The sequence below is a fragment of the Labeo rohita genome, unplaced genomic scaffold, assembly GCF_022985175.1.
Source record: "Labeo rohita strain BAU-BD-2019 unplaced genomic scaffold, IGBB_LRoh.1.0 scaffold_1341, whole genome shotgun sequence".
NCBI classification, from domain to species: domain Eukaryota; kingdom Metazoa; phylum Chordata; class Actinopteri; order Cypriniformes; family Cyprinidae; genus Labeo; species Labeo rohita.
The window spans coordinates 1445-20232 of NW_026127496.1; the positions used below are offsets into that span (position 1 = coordinate 1445).

The window sequence follows — 18788 nt, forward strand, 5'->3', positions numbered from 1 at the left end:
ACAACACTGACCTCTAGTGGGACGTTGATGTTACTACTTTCACTACTCGCATTACTTTAATAGCCTGAATAGCCAGTTAATTTCTGTTGGAAACTGCAGTAATATTATTGGTATGTATTTTGCATCTCCCGAAAAAGTTCTCTCACAGGTATGTTTTTATCATGAGGCCAGGTTGGTTGTTGACAGTGTTGCATATTCATACAGATCAAACAAAATAAACAATGAGCCAGGGCCTGAGCCGTTGAGGCCAATCCTTGTGAACATGATCGGCTACAGGTGTTACACATGAAATGGCTAGATCAATAAAAACCTGCCTGTAGCTTCCTAGTAACCCTTCAGACCTTTATTAGCTTGTACAGGTGTGTTTGATTAGGGTTGAGGCAAAACTCTGCAGGGCTGCGGCTCTCCAGGACCAACGGTCGCCACCCCTGGGATAGATGTTGTTCATTTTAGGGTGTTGAGCTTTTGCCGTCTTTGTTCGTGTGTCACGTTTCACAGATTCCCTGCCAATCTGTCTGTCTAGTGTGCTCGCTGGGAGCTGATGAGCTCATTAGCAGTGACTGTGTCTCGTCACTTCCCCCATTTAGTGTCACTGTTGTGATTGCTCTGTCTTTGTCAGATTGTTTTGGTTCTCAGGCTACATTCCAAGCTCGGAGCCCTCCCCTCAGACAGCACGCTAAATATGCTTACTATTTGCTCAATATGATTATATGTAAGTGTGATCTTGTGAAACTGTTATTATTGCATTCGTGACTGAATCTCCCGTTATTTCCCATGAGTGTATATGGCAATATAGCAATATTGCACTACAGCAGCGATAAATGGTCCAGGACTCCGATCCATACAACAGAACTGTGAGGATGATTGTCTTATGTACTGCACCCTCCAAGATGCTGAGCTTGTCCCATATTCTTTTGGACAGTCGACCGACAGCAACACTGGCTTTTACAATGGAGGCACTGATGTCAGTGCGGGCACAGCTGCAAGAATGATACCCAAGGTAGCAGAACTTGTCATCACAGTGCTGTGTCAACTGCAGTAATTATAGGTGGATTGGAGTTTAACTTACTCACCAGCAAGACTTTGGTCTTCTTTAGACTGACAGTGAGCCTAAATCAGGAGGCTGCAGTTCTGAAGAAGTTGAATAGTGTTTTAACCTTCGTGAAAATGTGTGCTATCATTGCGCAGTCATCTGTAAACAAGAGGTCATGCAGAACTGCGAAATGTGTCTTTGTGCGATCATAAAGCAAATGAAGATTGAAGAATTAAATTGGAATGCCCACATGGAAGTACTTTGGGCAGCTGTGGCCTAATGGTTTAGGAGTTGGGCTTATAACTGAAAGGTTGCAGGTTCAAGTCCCAGGTCTGGCAGGGATTGAAGGTGGAGGGCGTGTATAACCACCCTCAATAACACGACTGAGTTGAGTCCCTTGAGTAAGCCACTGCTCCCCGGGCACCGCAGCTATAGCAATATGGCTGCCCACTGCTCTGGGTGTGTGTGTGTTTATTCACTACTCAGTACTGTGTGTGTGCACTTGGATGGGTTAAATCCATACTTGGCCTCACATCCTTTCCTCTGAAATATGTACACTTTACTAACACACTCTTGTGGAAGATATAAATTCACTTAAGTGTATACAGAAAACATGAAACCTGTATGAGCTCTCCAGTGCCAGACACTGTAACCTCCACTAGGTGGCGCTCTTTCAGTGTGATTAATGTGATATTCAGTCAATGGTGATGGTGGGAGGAGCCAGTAAAGCTGCTCATTACTGATGAAGAGCTGAATAAAGAGGAAGTAACTAAAGCAGACAGATGTAGAGACAGAGAGATTCACACAGAGATCATTCAGCATAAAGAAGACTGAACTCAACTCACAATGAAGATCCTCCTCATCTTCTTCACTTTCTACCTGATCTCAGGTCAGAGCTTTTCTCTTTCATCACTGCAGTAATGATGCTGTTTTCTGTTCATCATCTTTCTGATCACAGTATCAATCTGATCGACAGGTGCAGTGAGATGCTTCAGTGTCACTGGATATTCTGGAGGAAGTGTTCTTGTTGATTCTGGCAGGTCTTCACCCAATAACAATCACTATCTGCAAAAACAAACCCGTGGCAAGTGGGATATAATAATAGACAATAAAAAACAAGATCAATGGATTAATAAAGGAAGATACACTTTGTATCTGAACAAAAATAGAAATGTCATGCTTTTAATCAGAGAACTAAATACACAGGACTCTGGAAGATACAGGATTCGGCTTTCAGGTTCAGCATTTATTGAAATATATTTGGGTGTGGAAGATGGTGAGTAATTTTGACATATTTTAAATTACATACAAAGCAGTGTTGTACGTTTTGAATTTGTACTGAATCATTTTCCAAAAAATGGACACGGGGGGCGAAAGGGGTCATGACAATGGAGGGCTGGTGTAGGATCCATTTACCTTGCTGTTGTGATGCAGTTACAATACTTTATCTTTAATTGTAACTGGTAACACTTTACAGCAAGTTTCAATTTGTTAACATAAACACAATATTTGTAGCATTTATTAATCTACGTTAATTTTTTTTTTTTTTTTTAAATGTAGTACTGTCAAAAGTAATTTAATGTTTGTTTATAACAATTAACTTATGTGGTTTCACTTTATTTTGATGCTCCCTTCAGCACATTCTGTTGATGGTGTGTTGACTTTTTAAATTAAGAATTTACATATTCATGTAAGAAGTTATGCATTATGAATTGTATTATGAAATGTTTTATGAATTATTCTTTACATCATAATACATCTTAAGATCATGTATTCAGTACTTCTATGATTTTTTAACATAAATTTGTATGCGGTTGCTTATGTTTATTTTAATCAATATCGTGTGGAGTCTCTAACTTTCCAGACACATACAGATGTTCTTGGAACAAAAAGAGAGTTACAAAAGTGTCAAGATCTCTAGGCACCCTTGTTTATATTTATTTTAGCAAAGGATATCTAGCTGGTGTTGGCCCCAGGGGTGATAAACCACAATGTATGTGGATTCGATTTTGCATCAGTTGACAATAAGTAACATTGCACCAACATATGTACTAACTCTTATAGTGTTCGTAGAGTATTAGACTGGTAGGGTCAGAATAAGATGACATGTAAGTGCAGTGTTATTTATTATCAACAGAATGTTCAATAGGGACCATCAAAATAAAGTGTTACTTATGTTAATTTATGCATCTTAAGATGTTAATCATTTATTTGTACAAGTATTTGATTGGATTAATGTAGATTCATAAATGCTCAGGGAAAAACAGTTATTGTTCATTACGATACTTAATGCATTAACTATGTTAAGAAATTAAATTAAAATGATCAGTTTATTTAGGTGACAAACACTCTGCTTTTTGTGCCTTGCTGAACTAATATCACAAACATATAAATGACATGAAAACCTCATATGTCCCACATGTTATATAAATTTTCTCTTATGTGTAAATGACAGATTCATGTTGTAGCATGTCAAAGAGAGTGGAGGCGAAGAAGGAACGAACTTCTATCTTCAGTTGTGAATATTCACAGAATCATATTAATAATCCCAAAATCATATTTAAAGAAGGAAACGGCTCTATTGATGAAATAATAAACAGCACATGGAAAAAAGGAAGATTCAGTATGTATGAAAGAAGAAATCAAAACTACATAACTGTGGTAATTTCTGCTGTGACACCAGATGATGGAGGGGTTTATTTATGTGGAGTTCAGATCAACACACTCTCATACAGTTACTTCATTATTACTACTGTTCATCTACATGTCATAGGTAAATACACTATAGATCCAGATGTTACTTTTCATTGCTGAAACATAATACAGTCATGCTGATTTAGTCATGTTTAATAATATATTTGACTTGAATTAACTCAAATAGATTGTATGTTAACATTTGGTGTACATGTAAAGTGATATTTGTGATTGACAGCTAAAGTGGGCGTGTCTAGAGTGAGCGGCTACTCAGGAGGTGGTTTGATGATCAAGTGTGAACATCCTCAATACAAAACCAAACCAAAATACATCTGTAAAGAATCAGATGGATGTTCAGAGAGGAAGAATCCAGGAGTTCAGGATGAATGGATGGAGAATGGAGATGTTTCTTTATATGACGACACCAGAGCAGGAGTCTTGATGGTGTTTTTTAGAGAACTGAAAGCTGCAGATGCTGGAACATACAGGTGTGGAGTGAATGTATCTCACTATACTGAGAGATTCACTGAACTTCAGCTGAACGTCAAACACGGTGAGGAACATCAGATACTTTATCTTTTATGTTCTGCAAGTATCTTTTGACACCATTTCTCTTGGTTTACAGATGAAAAATATCTACAGATGGTGACTGAATCTGCTCATTTTGGTGAAGAAATCAATATCACTTGTCAGATCCCAGAACATAACGTTTATTTCTGCAAAGAGGATGATAATCACATCTGCCAAAACATCAGCTCATCTAAAGTGACACAAATGAATGGTTCATCTGTGAAAAATAAAAAGAGAGTTTTTGTCATCAGTAATGTGAGTGTGAGAGATGCTGGAGTTTACTGGTGTGGAGCAGAAACCAGAGACACATATTTGACTTTCATCTTCCTGAACAGTAAAATTCAGCTCAACATCACCAGTGAGTCAATTCAGATTATTTTACTGTAGTAAATACAGTCTATTCAGAATCATTTGTGTTAAATGTCAGTTTGTTTGTTTTTAGTGCCTCCAGTAGTGAGACATGAAGGAGAATCTGCTGAGATCATCTGCCCTTATGATTCAATCTATAAATCAAAGTCAAAGTCTCTCTGTAAGGGGAAGTGCTCCACTAGAGACAGAAATACTCTCAATGAGACTGTGAGAGAAGAGAAAGAGACCAAGACTGACAGATTGACTCTGAATGATGACGTCACTGCAAGTGTCTTCACTGGGACCATCACTGGACTGACAGCAGAGGATGCTGGGAAATACTGGTGTGCAGTGACATTAGAAAGAGACCTCAATTATCTTTACACTCATCTGATCGTCATCATGAACGAGGGTGAGGAAGGTTTATTCATCTGAATATGTGAAACTACGGCTGTGAATTGATGTTCTTGTATTTGTGAACATTTCCAGAGCTGAACTTGACTAAGTATGAAGGAGACGACGTGTCAATCCAGTGCAAACATCAGGATGAAGATCAGAAAAGCTTCTGCAAAGCACATGAAGCCTCCATGTGTGTGAAGGATGGAGTTTCATTGGAGACGATCAGAGATGATCGATTCTCTTTCAGTGATGAAGCATCTACTGGAGTCTTTACTGTGAACATCACTGATCTGAGAGAAGAGGATTCTGGGATATACTGGTGTGGAGCTCAAGTCATCAGGAAAGTGCATTTAAATGTCAGCAAGGAAAAGGATAGGAGTAAGATAACTTTATTTTATTTACATTGTCAAATATGGACACTTACAAATCTTCTAGTGTGACATAAAGAGGGTCATTTTAAAGTCTTTCTTGGTGTCTTTAATATAAATAAATTTAATGCACTAAAATTTGTGTTTTATTATTTCACATAACTAAATAGATATAATAATTTATCCTCACTAAATGAAATGATTGACCTACTGCACATTAGGGTCTCTGGATGTCTAGGGAACTTTATTTAAGACATGAGTTATTTTTTGTATTATTTTTTGCAAACTTGACAGTTTTGTTTGTATTTCCTAGTAATCCCATATAAAATGTATTTTATTGCTTAAGAAACCTTTGACTCTCATTTTGTGATATTGATCATAAATGCAGAAAATGTTTAGTACTTGATAAACAGAGTGTTTTCTTTTCACATCAAAACCACAGAGATGAGCTGAAGGTTCAGAGTCTCAGTTTAATTTGGCTGTGAAGAACTAACGGTCTTTATTCAGGAAACCCACATGAGACTCAACAGAGAGATGAAATAGAGTTGTGTGCAAGTCTGCACAACAAAGACTAAAACATGCCCACTTTCCCCATAATTTAGTTTAATTTGTTGATCAAATGTATTTCTGATGCATGAAGTTTAATTAACACTGTGTGTTTGTGTTTTATTCTCAGATTTTTCCATGATCATCATTATTAGTGTGTGTGTGATTCTGCTGCTGATCGGTGGATTCACTCTGACTGTGTGGAAATTAAGACACAAGAGACGAGGTGATGCTTGAGTTCATTATTTATCTATTGGATGCTTTAATTCAATTGTTTGATTGACTGCTTCAGTAAATCTCACTCACTCAATGAATTTCTGTCTAAGATGCTGCTGACATTTGATGTTGATCTAGTTTGTCTTTCTCCCAATGATCAATTCATTTTGTTTTGGGTAATTAGGAATAACCTCAGCATCAGACAAGAGAAAGAGGAAGAAAAATACAATGGTGAGTTATAATCTGTGCGTGTTTGTACATATACTGTGCTTTTGAGACATTTTCTCATTTTAAAAGACATTTACTCTCTATTTTATCCACATTCAGTCATTATGTGCAGACAGCAGATGTGATTCTCTCTCAGATCCTGGAACAGCCCAAATGAACAGCAATGATGATTTACCCACAATCCCCTCTGATGGGCTCCTGTACACTGCTGTCAGTTTCCAGAAGCGTGAAGAGTCTCTCAGTGATGCTACAGTCAGATTCAGTAAGAATGAGATTCACTCTGATTACACCACGATAAATTAGTATTTAAAAAAAGTATAGACTGCGTTTTTTGTTGTTGTTGTTGTTGTTGTTTTGTTGTGTTGTGTTTACACTCACAGCTTGTTGAAAAAAAATTGTGTTTATGTTATTATATTCTATAATTTAGTGTTGAACAGTTTGTTTGGTTTGATCAGTGTGGTTCATTTCAGTGTTTGAATCATGAGACAAAGTTTCCACTGCTGACCATGTTGCTTCTTTCACATGTTTAAAATAGTTTGTCATCTCAGTTTATGTGAGGGTGTGATGAAAACAGGAAATAAAACCCTTGATTGACACTTTTAGAATTTACCGTCAAGTTTCCATTCCAAATGCAGAGACACAGACACTTTTGACACTTAATAAAGACTTTAACAGCAGTTCTTAAAGCTGTCAAAATTACTGTTTTCTCTGTCTCATCTTTCTGAATATTGAGATTTGTAAATGCAAGAGACATTTGTTGTTGTTTGTTTTAGTTTCTTGCTCTTAGTCATTTTTCTGATATTAGTTTTACTGTAGAATTATATATTTTATTAAATGAAAAATAGACATTTTTTCCTGTTATTTCTTAATGCTCTTATTTCAAGTTGTAGAATCAGAGAATCAATTATTATGTACATTATATTTGACTTTTCAAGCATTGCTACAGCTCCAGCAAAACTGAATTTTCATACTGATCAAATCAATGTTACCAGATCCCAGAGAAACAAACATAAATACATTACAAAAACATCATCATCTAATTATTATAAAAGATAGTGAGAAAAGTTTGTACTTTCTGCAAAAGATAACATCTGAGACTAAAATCTGAATGGTAATTTTATGCATTTTATTTTGTATCACCCTCAGAACTGATCTAAATATTCACTGTACATGCAAGTGAACAGTAATAATTTGCATTTTTTCGACTGATTTGTAGTTTTTTGTAATATTCAGAGACTTGATAATGGCATGTTTGATGTTTTCAGTCTCAAAGTTTCTGACAAACGCTGGAGGTGTTTTTTGAGTTTGCATGAAGAACATCTCAAAGCCACAGAAAACTGGTGAGGGTTCAGGGTCTCAGTTTGGTTTGAGTGTGAAGGTTAAACAGACTTATTCAGGAAACCCACAGTGAGACAGTTGAGGCTGAAGATGAACATCGATTGTGCAGAAGACAAAGACTAAGAGCTGCTCATTCAGTAATTCATCTTAAAAAAAAAAAGTTATTTTCTTATCAAAGAATTGTCCTTGAGTGTTTTGACTTTTTTTTTTTTTCAAAACCAGATCAAACAAAATGAGCCACAAATCACTGACAGAGAATGTCTGTAACCACTCTTTAAATATCACACATTTGTTTTGTATACTTTAAACAAGCAACATCTCCAATATTTACTTTATATTTTACTTAGATTAGATTTACTTTATTTTTTTTTTTATTTTTTTAAATTTTCCATCATTATCTTCTTAGTCAAATTCAAAAATGTCATATCATATCTTTGTATGGCAGCAATAGTAACAGCTGTACTCTAGTTTGCTTTTCTAAATTCAGTCAAAAAAAAAAAAAACAACAAAACAAAAAAAAAAAGAGTTTGCAGTGTTTATTACATTGAGTGTGCTAAAGATAACATGAGATGGTCTCCAGCCTGTGGTTACTTTTGCTGTATTTATGAAACCAAAAGCCTTTAGCCACCTGCAGGTGTGATTAAAAAAAAAAAGTTTCCATAGTTTCCACTCTATAAAAAGATTGTTTGTTTAATATATTAAAAATAGTAATTATATTTATAATGTTCTGCTCCAAAATGTTTTAGTCAGGTCATCTGAAATATTTGCTAGAGGGAAGTATGATACCATATATATATATATATATATATATATATATATATATATATATATATATAGTTTTTAAAAACTTTGCAACCATGTCATTGTATTGTGGTGGCAACTTTTGCATGCATGAAAGAAATACTGCATGCAAAATTTGCTGTTTGTAAATGCATTATCAAAAACTGCAATGTTTCAGAAAACTGGGTAGGTGATATCATTAATTTATTCTATTTGTAAATGCATTATTTAAACTGCAATGTTTCAGAATAAGTATATAAAATGAGACTTTTGTCTCAAGATGCACAGCAGTTTTGATTTATCCACATTTACTCATTATGTGCAGACAGCAGATGTGATTTTGTCTCAAGATGCACAGCAGTTTTTTTAAGCACATTTATAAAATGATTTAAATGTCCTGTTTGAACTATGGCCTAATCCTGGCTTAGTCTAAGTGCTGTCTGTGAAACTTGGCCTAGGTATTATATCATTTCAGCTGAGGCAACAAAGGCATTGAACCAATATGAAGTCTGTGAAAACATTGCTTAAGAGCATCTACTTGACTGAGACTGCAACATGAACATAAGTGTGACCCTGGACCACAAAACCAGTTAAAAGAGTCTATTTTATTTTTATTTTATTTATGTATTGTTTTTATTTAGATTTATACATCAGCTGTATAAACAGACTTTCCATTGACGTATGGTTTGTTAGGATATACTGTTTAGTATTTGGTTGAAATACAACTATTTGAAGTTCTCTGCAATGCATATTACTACTCAGAAATTTTTATGTATTTACAGTAGGAAATTTACAAAATATCTTCATGGAACATGACCTTTACTTAATATCCTAATGATTTTTGGCATAAAAGAAAAAATGATCATTTTGACCCATAAAATGTATTTTTCGCTATTGCTACAAATATACCAGTGCTACTTATAACTGTGGTCCAGGGTTACAAATGTCTAAATGAAGTCTCTGATTGAGTGGTTTTGGATGTACACAGCTGCATTGGAGAAAGGTTGTCAGTCTTTCGCGGTAAGTTATCATATGTTAAAGTCATTTTTTAATTATTTAAATAGAACAGTGCACTAAACTTCCACGTGATTACACTCATCGCAATTTTGTAACAATAATTGTTGTAGCTCCGCGATGGAGGACGATCTGCAGCGGTTTTTAAGGTCACGAGATGTTCCAGAAGAGGACATCATCCTCATGAAAAGGGACAAGGTGGGTGCCAATGGACCTATAATTATATACCTATATTTAGCTATTATGTAAATTAAATCTACTTTTAATGATGCAACCGAAGGTGTTGACGTGTATTCCCTTATGTGGAACGTCAAACATTTAATATCATATCCTTAAAAAACATAGCCACATATTGGCCTAGGCTATGTTTTATTTATTGCTAGCCAGGGAAACCATAGGCTGTAAGTATATCACCACATGACAGTTCTTCACATACCAAGTATGATGTTGAATCAGAAATGATGTACACATCTTCAATAGTTACTTGGTTCACTAGTAATAGAAGCTATCTTGTAGGACCTAGGAGTGTATAACTTTGCAAAAATAAGAGATAATTAACATTGCATTGTTTTAGAACTGTAAAATAGCCTAATGAAGCTATTTTAAGAAGATACTTGCATCTATTCCATAATAATGTAAATGAAAACTGAACCTGTTTCAAAAATGTGCATACCCCTGGTTGTTTTTATAATATTTGGCTTCCTGGATGATCATTGACAATTTTTATGAGCTGTTTATTAGTTTCTGCTTTGTCCTTAGAAATAAAAGCATAAAAATTCTTGAGCTTGCACGTTCTTTGATGCTGAGAACCTGCTTTTTCACTTAGGAGAGTTTAAGGGACTCATACACAACTATTGCAAACAATACCCACTGATAATCAAGAAGTCAGCATGCTATATTAACAACACAGAGAATTTATTCTTTTGATTAAGTTATGATCAGTGTAAACTGTAATGAATAATGTCGAAAAAAAGATAAAACATTTTATCTCATATAAATCACACAGACCATAAATTGATGATATAGTTTACTATAGTTTAATATAGTTTGTTGCCTTCTTGAGCATCACTGAATATTTGCCCCATCACTGAATGTTTGCACACAATAATTGTGCTTGAGTCCTTTAAATTAATTTGTTAAAAGCTGGATCTCAAGCACTGTATAGAAGACTCACACGCAAATCTTAATTTACATTTATTCATTGCAGAAACTTTTACCGAAAGTAATTTTCAAAATGGGGAACATTCAAATAATTTGTCATAAGAGATATATCAGTATCTGCATTTCACAATTCCAAGTTTGATTATCAGCTAAAATAGTATTAATAGAGCATAATTAAAAATAAGAAGGAACAATGGGTATTTAAAATGAAAATAAGTGCATTTGCAAGCAGCTACAGGTAACCTGTGGACAGGCACAAGTAGAGGTGTGACATGTGCAATGATCACAGAACATACAAACAGTCATTAATCATCATCAAGCAACATATTAAAATAATCAATAGGATATAAACTTTTGAACCCTTTTATTGGTATAATTCATTTTTTTGTATTGTTCATATTAATTATGAGGTATTGCATGTGGAATAGATGTAAATATGTGTTATGTGAAAGAGCTTCATCAGGGCAGTACTAAACGTAATTGAATTTGTAATTGAATTGAATTTGTAATTACCAGTAACTACTAGCTAGCTTGTTACATCATCTATACCCCCAAATTTCATCTTGAACTCCATTTTAAAATCAGTATGGAATGTAAATGAAGAGATGTGACTTTCACTGTTACTTTTTCTATGTAAATGTTGTTAAATGTTTAAAAAAATACATGTTAATATAGACTGTTCATTAATGTATTATGAATTCATGGGTGCATTTATGTTCTTTCAAAAACAAATCTATAAAATTAAATTTTCACTGCTTTTTCAGATTGACAAGTCTGTGCTCTCTGTCATGACAGATGAGCAAATGGCAAAGTATATTAGTTCATATGGTGACCGACTGGCTGTCTTCTCCTTCTGTCAACAAACAGCTGCCTGCTCTGATAAAGAATCTCTGTTACAAAATTTAAGAGCTAAAATTGAAGCAAGGAAACTGGGATCAAAGTCCACTAAAGCACGTGTCTTCCCTAAGGAAAATAATTTAATGGCAAGACACAAAAATTTATCTGCAGAAAGAACCTCCAGGAGAATTGAAATCGGATGGCTTCACTTCGGCTGTAATGGATACCAACAAGTGAGGACCGGTAATGGCGGTGGTACACGGCATTTGACAGTTCAAAAAAAGACAACTGTTTTACAAATAATGGAAATGGGAAAGAACCTTTTTTTCCCAAATGGAGAGTCGCCAAAAGGTCCAGAAACAGACTTCACGTTTCATGTTTGTGATTTTAAAAGAAACCACATTCCCATGGACAGCACTGTTGGAGATCTGTATGAACAAACCAAACTGAAATTGTTGAGATTTTACATTTGCACTAAGCAAGAAGTGTGCCTCACAGATGTAGAATCTTTGTCTGATGGTGATAAAGAAGAATGTAATGAATACTCAGTGCAGGATGGATTAGACAGTGATACTGAGAGACCTGCTGTGAAAGTGTCATCACATGGACATGACAGTGATCTTGAGAATACAAGCACACATTTACTGGATGACAGACTTTCATCTAACAAAGACATCAAGAGGAAGGTTAGTAAAATCCAGTTAAGTCAAGTCATGTTTATTTATATGATAATTTATGCAATAGATTGCTTTAAAGCAATGGTTTTCAAACCGGTCCTGAAAGCACCCCTGCCCTATACATTTTGTATATCTCCCTTATCAGACACACTCAATTCATGTTGTGCAGTTTTTACTAACGGGTTGATGAGTTGAATCAGGTGTGTTAGCTGAGGGAGACATACAAAATGTGCAGGGCAGGGGTGCTTGCAGGACCGCTTTAAACCAAGCAGCTTTACAGTATTACACATGGAAAAACAGTGTCACTTTCAGTTAGAATTACAAAAGTATCTCTATATGTATATAAATGTACAAGAATCTATATTTGTATAAATATATAGACTATGTATAACTTATGTATAAATCGATCAAAGCCTACTGATTAATCTGTGGAACAACCGTGATTCTAAATAATTGTTTACATAATTTAATTTAGAATTAAATGTTAATCAATTAATGTTATATTGAATGTTTTTCAGAGACAAGTAAGAACTGATGCCCAGAGCTCAAGAGGAATGGAGGATGTTCTTCAGAGTGGTTTTACTATAGAGACAACCAGCACTTCACATGACTCTCTTTCACGACCCAAAGATATCCAAAGAACACACACCATCCAAAGACAAGCAAGCAGCTTAAGTGACGAGGAGACTGATGAACTGTGGAGACAAAGTGCACAGCAACCGAAAAGTCCACAGCATTCACATGAACTCTTTGATTTTCAGAGAAGCTATGAATTCATTGATTTGTCCAGTCAGATTCCTCCACTACACAACAGCATAGTTCAGACTCTTCGAGATGATGATGATGATAAGGAAGACACAGTTGAATGGAACGAAGGGGATGAACTTGAACAAACAGATGAGGACCAAGCAGTTTTAATAAGATGGAACATCATACAGGTAATGTGATCCTGATGCACTTTTTATCATTATGTATTTATTTATTGCCCTTTTTTTTTTTTTTTTTTACATTTTTTTTACATGACAATGTGTTTCACTTTTATTTTTTTGCTTATTTATTAATCCTCCAGAATGCAGAGTTAAATGAAGCAGAAAATGAGGTGCCATCACCACCCTCAAGTAATAGCAATCCTGCACTGCTGGTAAGAGAGCCAAAATATGTTTTGCATGTGGAAGTCACAGATGATCAATCCTAATATACCTGCAAAGTCAATTTAACATACTTTTGTGTAAGATTTGGGTTTGTTTTTATACAAAGAGAGTTAAGGAAGGGATAAAGTAATAATTGTTCTAAATTGTTTTTACCTTCCCTTTTCTAGATGCGTAGTGAAATGCCCTTACCACCAGAAAATTTGCCATCCTATTCAGGAAACCATCTTTCTCCTGTACTTTCATCTGAAAACTCAGAAAATGCAGAAGTTGTGCATGCTGTAATACACAGGGTAAAGGTTGTAGAAGATCTTTTGGCTGTGTTCATGGATAGCCGCATAATTCAATCTACTCTGAAGATGGAATTTGTAAATGAGAAAGCTGTAGATGATGCTGGGGTGTCCAGAGAAGTTTACACTGCATTCTGGGATCAGTTCCTTGAACAGTGTGAAGGAGAAGATGAGCGGGTTCCTAGACTGAGACCAGATTTCTCTGAAGCTGAATGGGAGGCAGTAGGAAGGATCTGGGTAAAAGGATTAATTGACCTTGGTGTACTGCCAGTAAGGCTTTCCAGTGCTTTCATTTTAGCATGTATGCATGGAATTGACTCTGTCAATGATGATGTCCTGATGTCATCTTTCCACAACTACCTCTCCTTGACTGAACGAACTGCCGTTGCAAAGGCTTGTCAAGGCACACTGGAAGAATGTGATGAAGATGATCTGCTTGACCTCTTCACAAGAATGGGCTCACATTGCATCCCTCCAAAAAACACCATAAAAGTTGCTATCCAAACAATGGCTCACAAAGCAATTCTTCAAGAGCCCAAATATGTAATAGATTGTTTCTCCAGAGCCATGCCATTTGCACTGCTGAAAGTACCAGACCAGGACAGTCTAGTGTCTCTGTATGACACAAAGAAGGCCACTGGTAAAAAAGTGGCACAGCTACTTCAAACAACACAGGTGGTTCGCTCTCAGAAAGAACAGATGGTATTCAATCATCTGCAACGTTATCTCAGGAATGCTGACCAAAGCAAAGCAGAAAAATTTCTACGGTTCTGCACTGGTTCTTCTGTTATATGTGTTGATCAAATCAAAGTAAGCTTCAATGCAGAATCTGGCCTCAGCAGAAGACCAGTAGCTCACACCTGTGGAGCTACTCTTGATTTACCTTATACTTACAGTTCTTACCCAGACCTCCGCACAGAGTTTGACAACATTCTCTCTAGCGATTACTTTGAAATGGACATTCTGTGAATTTGATGCTGCTCAGGAATAGTTCATAGTCATCAGTCACTTTTTTGGAACTTGATAGTCTGTAATTATTATGATTTTGTTGGTAAACAATCTGTGTGATGGTATTTTTATATACCATGGGGAAAAGAACAGGATGCTACACACAACAGCAGTTTTTGGATAGGTATTCATTTAAAGGGCCCCTATATTAATTTGATTTACATTTGACTGTCATAACATTCATTTTCTTTATAAATAGGTTTAGCAGTTTCCGGCAAGTGCATTTGTGCTGTTAGTACTGTTTAATTGCTATTTTGATTGTCTTGTTCTTTGCAAGTGTTTTGTTTGCACAAAAGACATTTGAGTATAATATTTTGAAATCTTTATTTTTGCAGCTGAAAAGTCTTGAAACAATCTTCATCATATGCAGCATCACGTTTGTTGTAAGAATGGACATTTTTTATTTGTTAATTCAATCTTATATGCATTTTGTTTACAGTGAAAAAGGTGAGTTTAATGTTCTAAAATGTGGACTAATTATTGTTAGGCTATTCAAACTTTCAATTGAAAACTTGTACTTGACATTTTAGCAAACACTCTGATTTCCATTCTATGTGGTACCACTTTGGTTGTTAGTAAGGAATGTTCTCTGAATTATAAAGTTTAAACACAGAGTTTACATGTTGATACAGGTTCAAATTTGGAAATTAAAATGTCCTCAGTAGCATTTATTTCCAGTTGTAAACAACTTTGTGAGCAATAAACAATTTTGCAAATGTTGGTTTCATTTTGAATTACATTTATGTGTCAAGATTGTAGTCTGGTAAATTGTAGTTCTATATAAAAACTACACAATGTTGCAGGATTCCCATGGGGACAGTATTGTCTAATTATGTCAAATTATGTAAACATTTCAGATAAAAATGATCTTGCCTTCTTACAGTAATGCCCTGATCACATCTCTTAAATGCATGTACAAGTTCACAGCTTGATATGGGTCTCTTGGAATGTTCAACTGAGACTCGGAGATTATAACATTACACAGTTCATTTACATCTGGATCACATGGTATGGGGCGTCGGAAAGTGCATTCGTGTTGACACAATTGAACACATTCAGTGTCAGCTGAGGTGAGGAAGTCTCTGGTGTGATACAGCTCAGGCAGTGCATACATCACACTGGGCCGACCACTGGGGTTACCGATGTTCTTTGATGGCCTAATGGTGTGTGCATTCCAAATCTGTGCAGTGTCATCCAGTTCATCCTGTAAAACATTACAATAAAAATAAAATTAGGCAAAACTTAAAAATAGAGTACTCAAAAATGTAAATTGTGTCCTTATTTACTCAGTGTATCATTGTTACAAACATTCAGCCATCTGTGGATACTAAAGGATGATGGATACTGCTCTGAATGTCTTTGTGTCCCACCAAAAACAGTCATGTGTTGTATTGTTTGGAACATTGTGGTGAGTAATCACAAAATTTCCAATTTTGGTGACTTCCCCATTCTCCCCCTCTTTCTCTCCCTCCTCCCTCTTCTCTCTCTTTCTGTCTATTATACACACAGAAGCATCAAAACTAGTTCAGGTAAACTTACTTGAATGAGTCCCATGCAACAGAACTGGAGCAAACTTTTGTCCAAGAATCCTCCATCGAAGAATCCATTGTCTCTGAGGTCAGCGAACAGGGAAATCCAGAATTCCATGCACTCTTTTCGCAGAACCCCCCACCAGTACTCGATCCTTTGGTTGGCAGTACTTGCACCCTCCAAATAGCTGTCAAGGGTTTCATCTGCGTGACTGATGTGAAGAAAACGTTGAAAGTCTCTAACATAACCATTTTCAGTTCCAAGATCCCCCCTAACAACTCTAGGGCATCCTCCCAAATGCTTCACTGCTTCAATATAGTAACCACCTATTAGCTTTGGGTCGCTACTAGTTGTGTAGGCATTAAGCCAAATAATCTTACGCGAAAAGCCATCAATGCAGCCATTAATACAGACGCCGTATGGTTTTAATTTATCGTATGAGTCCAAATGCCAAATAAAGTTTGGACCCTTAGCAAAGTAGTTGCGCCGTCTGAGACGTCTGGCTCTTCTCGCCGAAACTCCAGCAGAATCCAATTCCTTCAGCACCATGCGCACATCCTCTTTTCTCACACGCAGACCCTTCTCTCTGCATTTCGCGTACATCCATCGGTACCCATGAAGTTGCCCAGAGTACTGCAGCTGATGACTGATGAAATCAACAAGGTCCACTAAGGCCGAATAATCTTTCCGTCGAGACAATCCTTTTTTGTGTAATATTCTTTTCAGGTGTCTTTCGCTGACGTCAAAACCGTGCCTTGAACTAAGCATATACTGTATGTCTTTGTACTTCAGTCCAAGTTCAAAATAAAACTCAATGAACTGCTCCATTACGAATGCACGTAGATGTCTGAACCACTGGAAACGGTAAAGTAAACAGGAAGTAGGAAACAGGAAGTTATTTTGCGAGAGAACGCAAAAATGTTTGCGAGAGAACGCAAAAGTTTTGCGAGGGAACGCAAAAATGTTTGCGAGAGAACGCAAAAGTTTTGCGAGGGAACGCAAAGGTTTGCGAGAGAACGCAAAAATGTTTGCGAGAGAACGCAAAAGTTTTGCGAGGGAACGCAAAAATGTTTGCGAGAGAACGCAAAAGTTTTGCGAGGGAACGCAAAAAATCTGAAAAATATTTTTCCTCCCACCCTGAATTTTTTTTCACTCACTCTGATTTTTTTCACCACCATGTCCCTTAAGGGGCTCCGTACTGTTTCCATCTAGTGGTAAATATGAGTTAAATTCTGTTACATTTTTGTTTTTACAGGAACACAAATGTAACAGAATTTGAAAATGAATTTGAACAGAATTTTAATTTGAAATGATGTTTGTGTATGTTATGGTAGTTGATACAGTAGGTGCATGTTTTTATTTTTCTGTTTTGTTTTGTTTAATTATAAATGACACTGACTTACACACTTCCTGTAAGTTTGAAATGTAAAAAAGTCAGGATTTGGCCCAGAAGCTGATCATTCAGCATGCCAGAGTGAATAGCAAAGGTTAAGAAGAAAAAGGTACTGTAAACACTGTAAATACTAACACCTGGCATATATTATTAATCTTCTTCTTTTTTTTTTTTTTTTTTTTTTTTTTTTGCCAATTAAAATATTTAAAACGTTTTAAATGAATACCATTGTTTTCCAAAACGCTGATCAATTTAAGTGTCCTTATATAGAGAACATGAAACCTGTATGAGCTCTCAGTGTCAGACACTGTAACCTCCACTAGGTGGCGCTCTTTCAGTGTGATTAATGTGATATTCAGTCAGTGATGATGGTGGGAGGAGCCAGTAAAGCTGCTCATTACTGATCTTTTTTTTACTTGTACTTCTGTAGAGTCTGCTTTTGGATTTAGTTTCAGTTTGATTCTCTGTTTAATCTGACTCCAATTTTAAGTGACCATTACATTTACACTGTTTTCTAATTAGTAACAAATCACAAATATTGGTTATGTAGTAATTTAGATATTTGTTTAATCTGAATATCCAATACTTGCAGTTAATTGTTCATTAGAGACCCAATGGTGCACAGTTTCATGCGGTCAGGGTCGTGGATCTCCTGATCACAAACTCACTAGTATGATCTTAGTCGGTGGCTGCAAGGTTAACCAATACCTAATTTGGTCTACTGCTTGCTCAGAACAAAAAATAAAATAATAATAATAATAATTTGTAGGTTACTTCAATAAAAGGCCGAACATACACAGTGCGATTTTCATCCAATTTTGAGCCGAATTCTGACTCAGGCGACCCTTTTTTTGGGGGTCGTGCCGAATTTCAGCTTTGTCGTGTGTTGTTTGTTGTGCAGTGTTCGTGCAATGTACACAGTAAAATCCCCAGTGTTAAATCAACATTTGGTCTCACTCCAAATAGTGTTAAAGTAACACTGACGCAGAGTTAAAGGTAATGAGATAATTAAGTCATTAATTAAGTGCTGATTGAGCATTAGCATTGAACACCTGTTGTATACAGTATTTTGACATACTTTAGACCAGGGGTGCCCAAACCTGTTCCTGGAGATCGACTTTCCTGCAGAGTTTAGTTCCAACCCTAATCAAACACACCTGTCTGTAATTATCAAGTGCTCCTTGAGATCCTAATTAGCTGGTTCAGGTGT

General features: G+C 36.0%; 3 protein-coding genes across 3 annotated transcripts; 2 read left to right on the plus strand and 1 right to left on the minus strand.

The window, feature by feature from the left end:
- Positions 1-1706: 1706 nt before the first annotated feature.
- Positions 1707-7206, plus strand: LOC127158109 (polymeric immunoglobulin receptor-like). The gene is made up of 10 exons (XM_051101259.1): positions 1707-1922; positions 2010-2309; positions 3489-3806; positions 3966-4280; positions 4353-4655; positions 4740-5057; positions 5135-5422; positions 6089-6184; positions 6359-6405; positions 6502-7206. The coding sequence occupies exons 1-10, from the start codon at positions 1880-1882 to the stop codon at positions 6703-6705; spliced, it is 2232 nt and encodes a 743-aa protein (XP_050957216.1). The 5' UTR covers positions 1707-1879; the 3' UTR covers positions 6706-7206.
- A 2284-nt stretch (positions 7207-9490) lies between these two features.
- LOC127158111 (uncharacterized) lies at positions 9491-14744 on the plus strand. The gene is made up of 6 exons (XM_051101262.1): positions 9491-9540; positions 9648-9732; positions 11460-12218; positions 12728-13147; positions 13279-13350; positions 13528-14744. Exons 2-6 carry the CDS (start codon positions 9655-9657, stop codon positions 14614-14616), a joined length of 2418 nt encoding a protein of 805 aa, XP_050957219.1. The 5' UTR covers positions 9491-9540; positions 9648-9654; the 3' UTR covers positions 14617-14744.
- A 35-nt stretch (positions 14745-14779) lies between these two features.
- Positions 14780-17032, minus strand: LOC127158110 (uncharacterized). Its single transcript, XM_051101261.1, has 2 exons — positions 16195-17032; positions 14780-15859 (listed from the first exon to the last, which is right to left on the minus strand). The coding sequence occupies exons 1-2, from the start codon at positions 17011-17013 to the stop codon at positions 15533-15535; spliced, it is 1146 nt and encodes a 381-aa protein (XP_050957218.1). The 5' UTR covers positions 17014-17032; the 3' UTR covers positions 14780-15532.
- Positions 17033-18788: the final 1756 nt, after the last annotated feature.

What these genes read in the sequence shown, in the direction of transcription:
- LOC127158110 (XM_051101261.1), bottom strand. Translation starts at nt 17,013, where the DNA reads ATGGAGCAGTTCATTGAGTTTTATTTTGAACTTGGACTGAAGTACAAA. An exon ending in GTTGCATGGGACTCATTCAA is followed by an intron (nt 15,860 to 16,194) that starts GTAAGTTTACCT and finishes AATGTTTTACAG; the next exon opens with GATGAACTGGATGACACTGC.
- LOC127158109 (XM_051101259.1), top strand. Translation starts at nt 1,880, where the DNA reads ATGAAGATCCTCCTCATCTTCTTCACTTTCTACCTGATCTCAG. An exon ending in ATATTTGGGTGTGGAAGATG is followed by an intron (nt 2,310 to 3,488) that starts GTGAGTAATTTT and finishes TGTAAATGACAG; the next exon opens with ATTCATGTTGTAGCATGTCA. An exon ending in TCAGCTGAACGTCAAACACG is followed by an intron (nt 4,281 to 4,352) that starts GTGAGGAACATC and finishes CTTGGTTTACAG; the next exon opens with ATGAAAAATATCTACAGATG.
- LOC127158111 (XM_051101262.1), top strand. Translation starts at nt 9,655, where the DNA reads ATGGAGGACGATCTGCAGCGGTTTTTAAGGTCACGAGATGTTCCAGAA. An exon ending in TCCTCATGAAAAGGGACAAG is followed by an intron (nt 9,733 to 11,459) that starts GTGGGTGCCAAT and finishes CTGCTTTTTCAG; the next exon opens with ATTGACAAGTCTGTGCTCTC. An exon ending in ACAAAGACATCAAGAGGAAG is followed by an intron (nt 12,219 to 12,727) that starts GTTAGTAAAATC and finishes AATGTTTTTCAG; the next exon opens with AGACAAGTAAGAACTGATGC.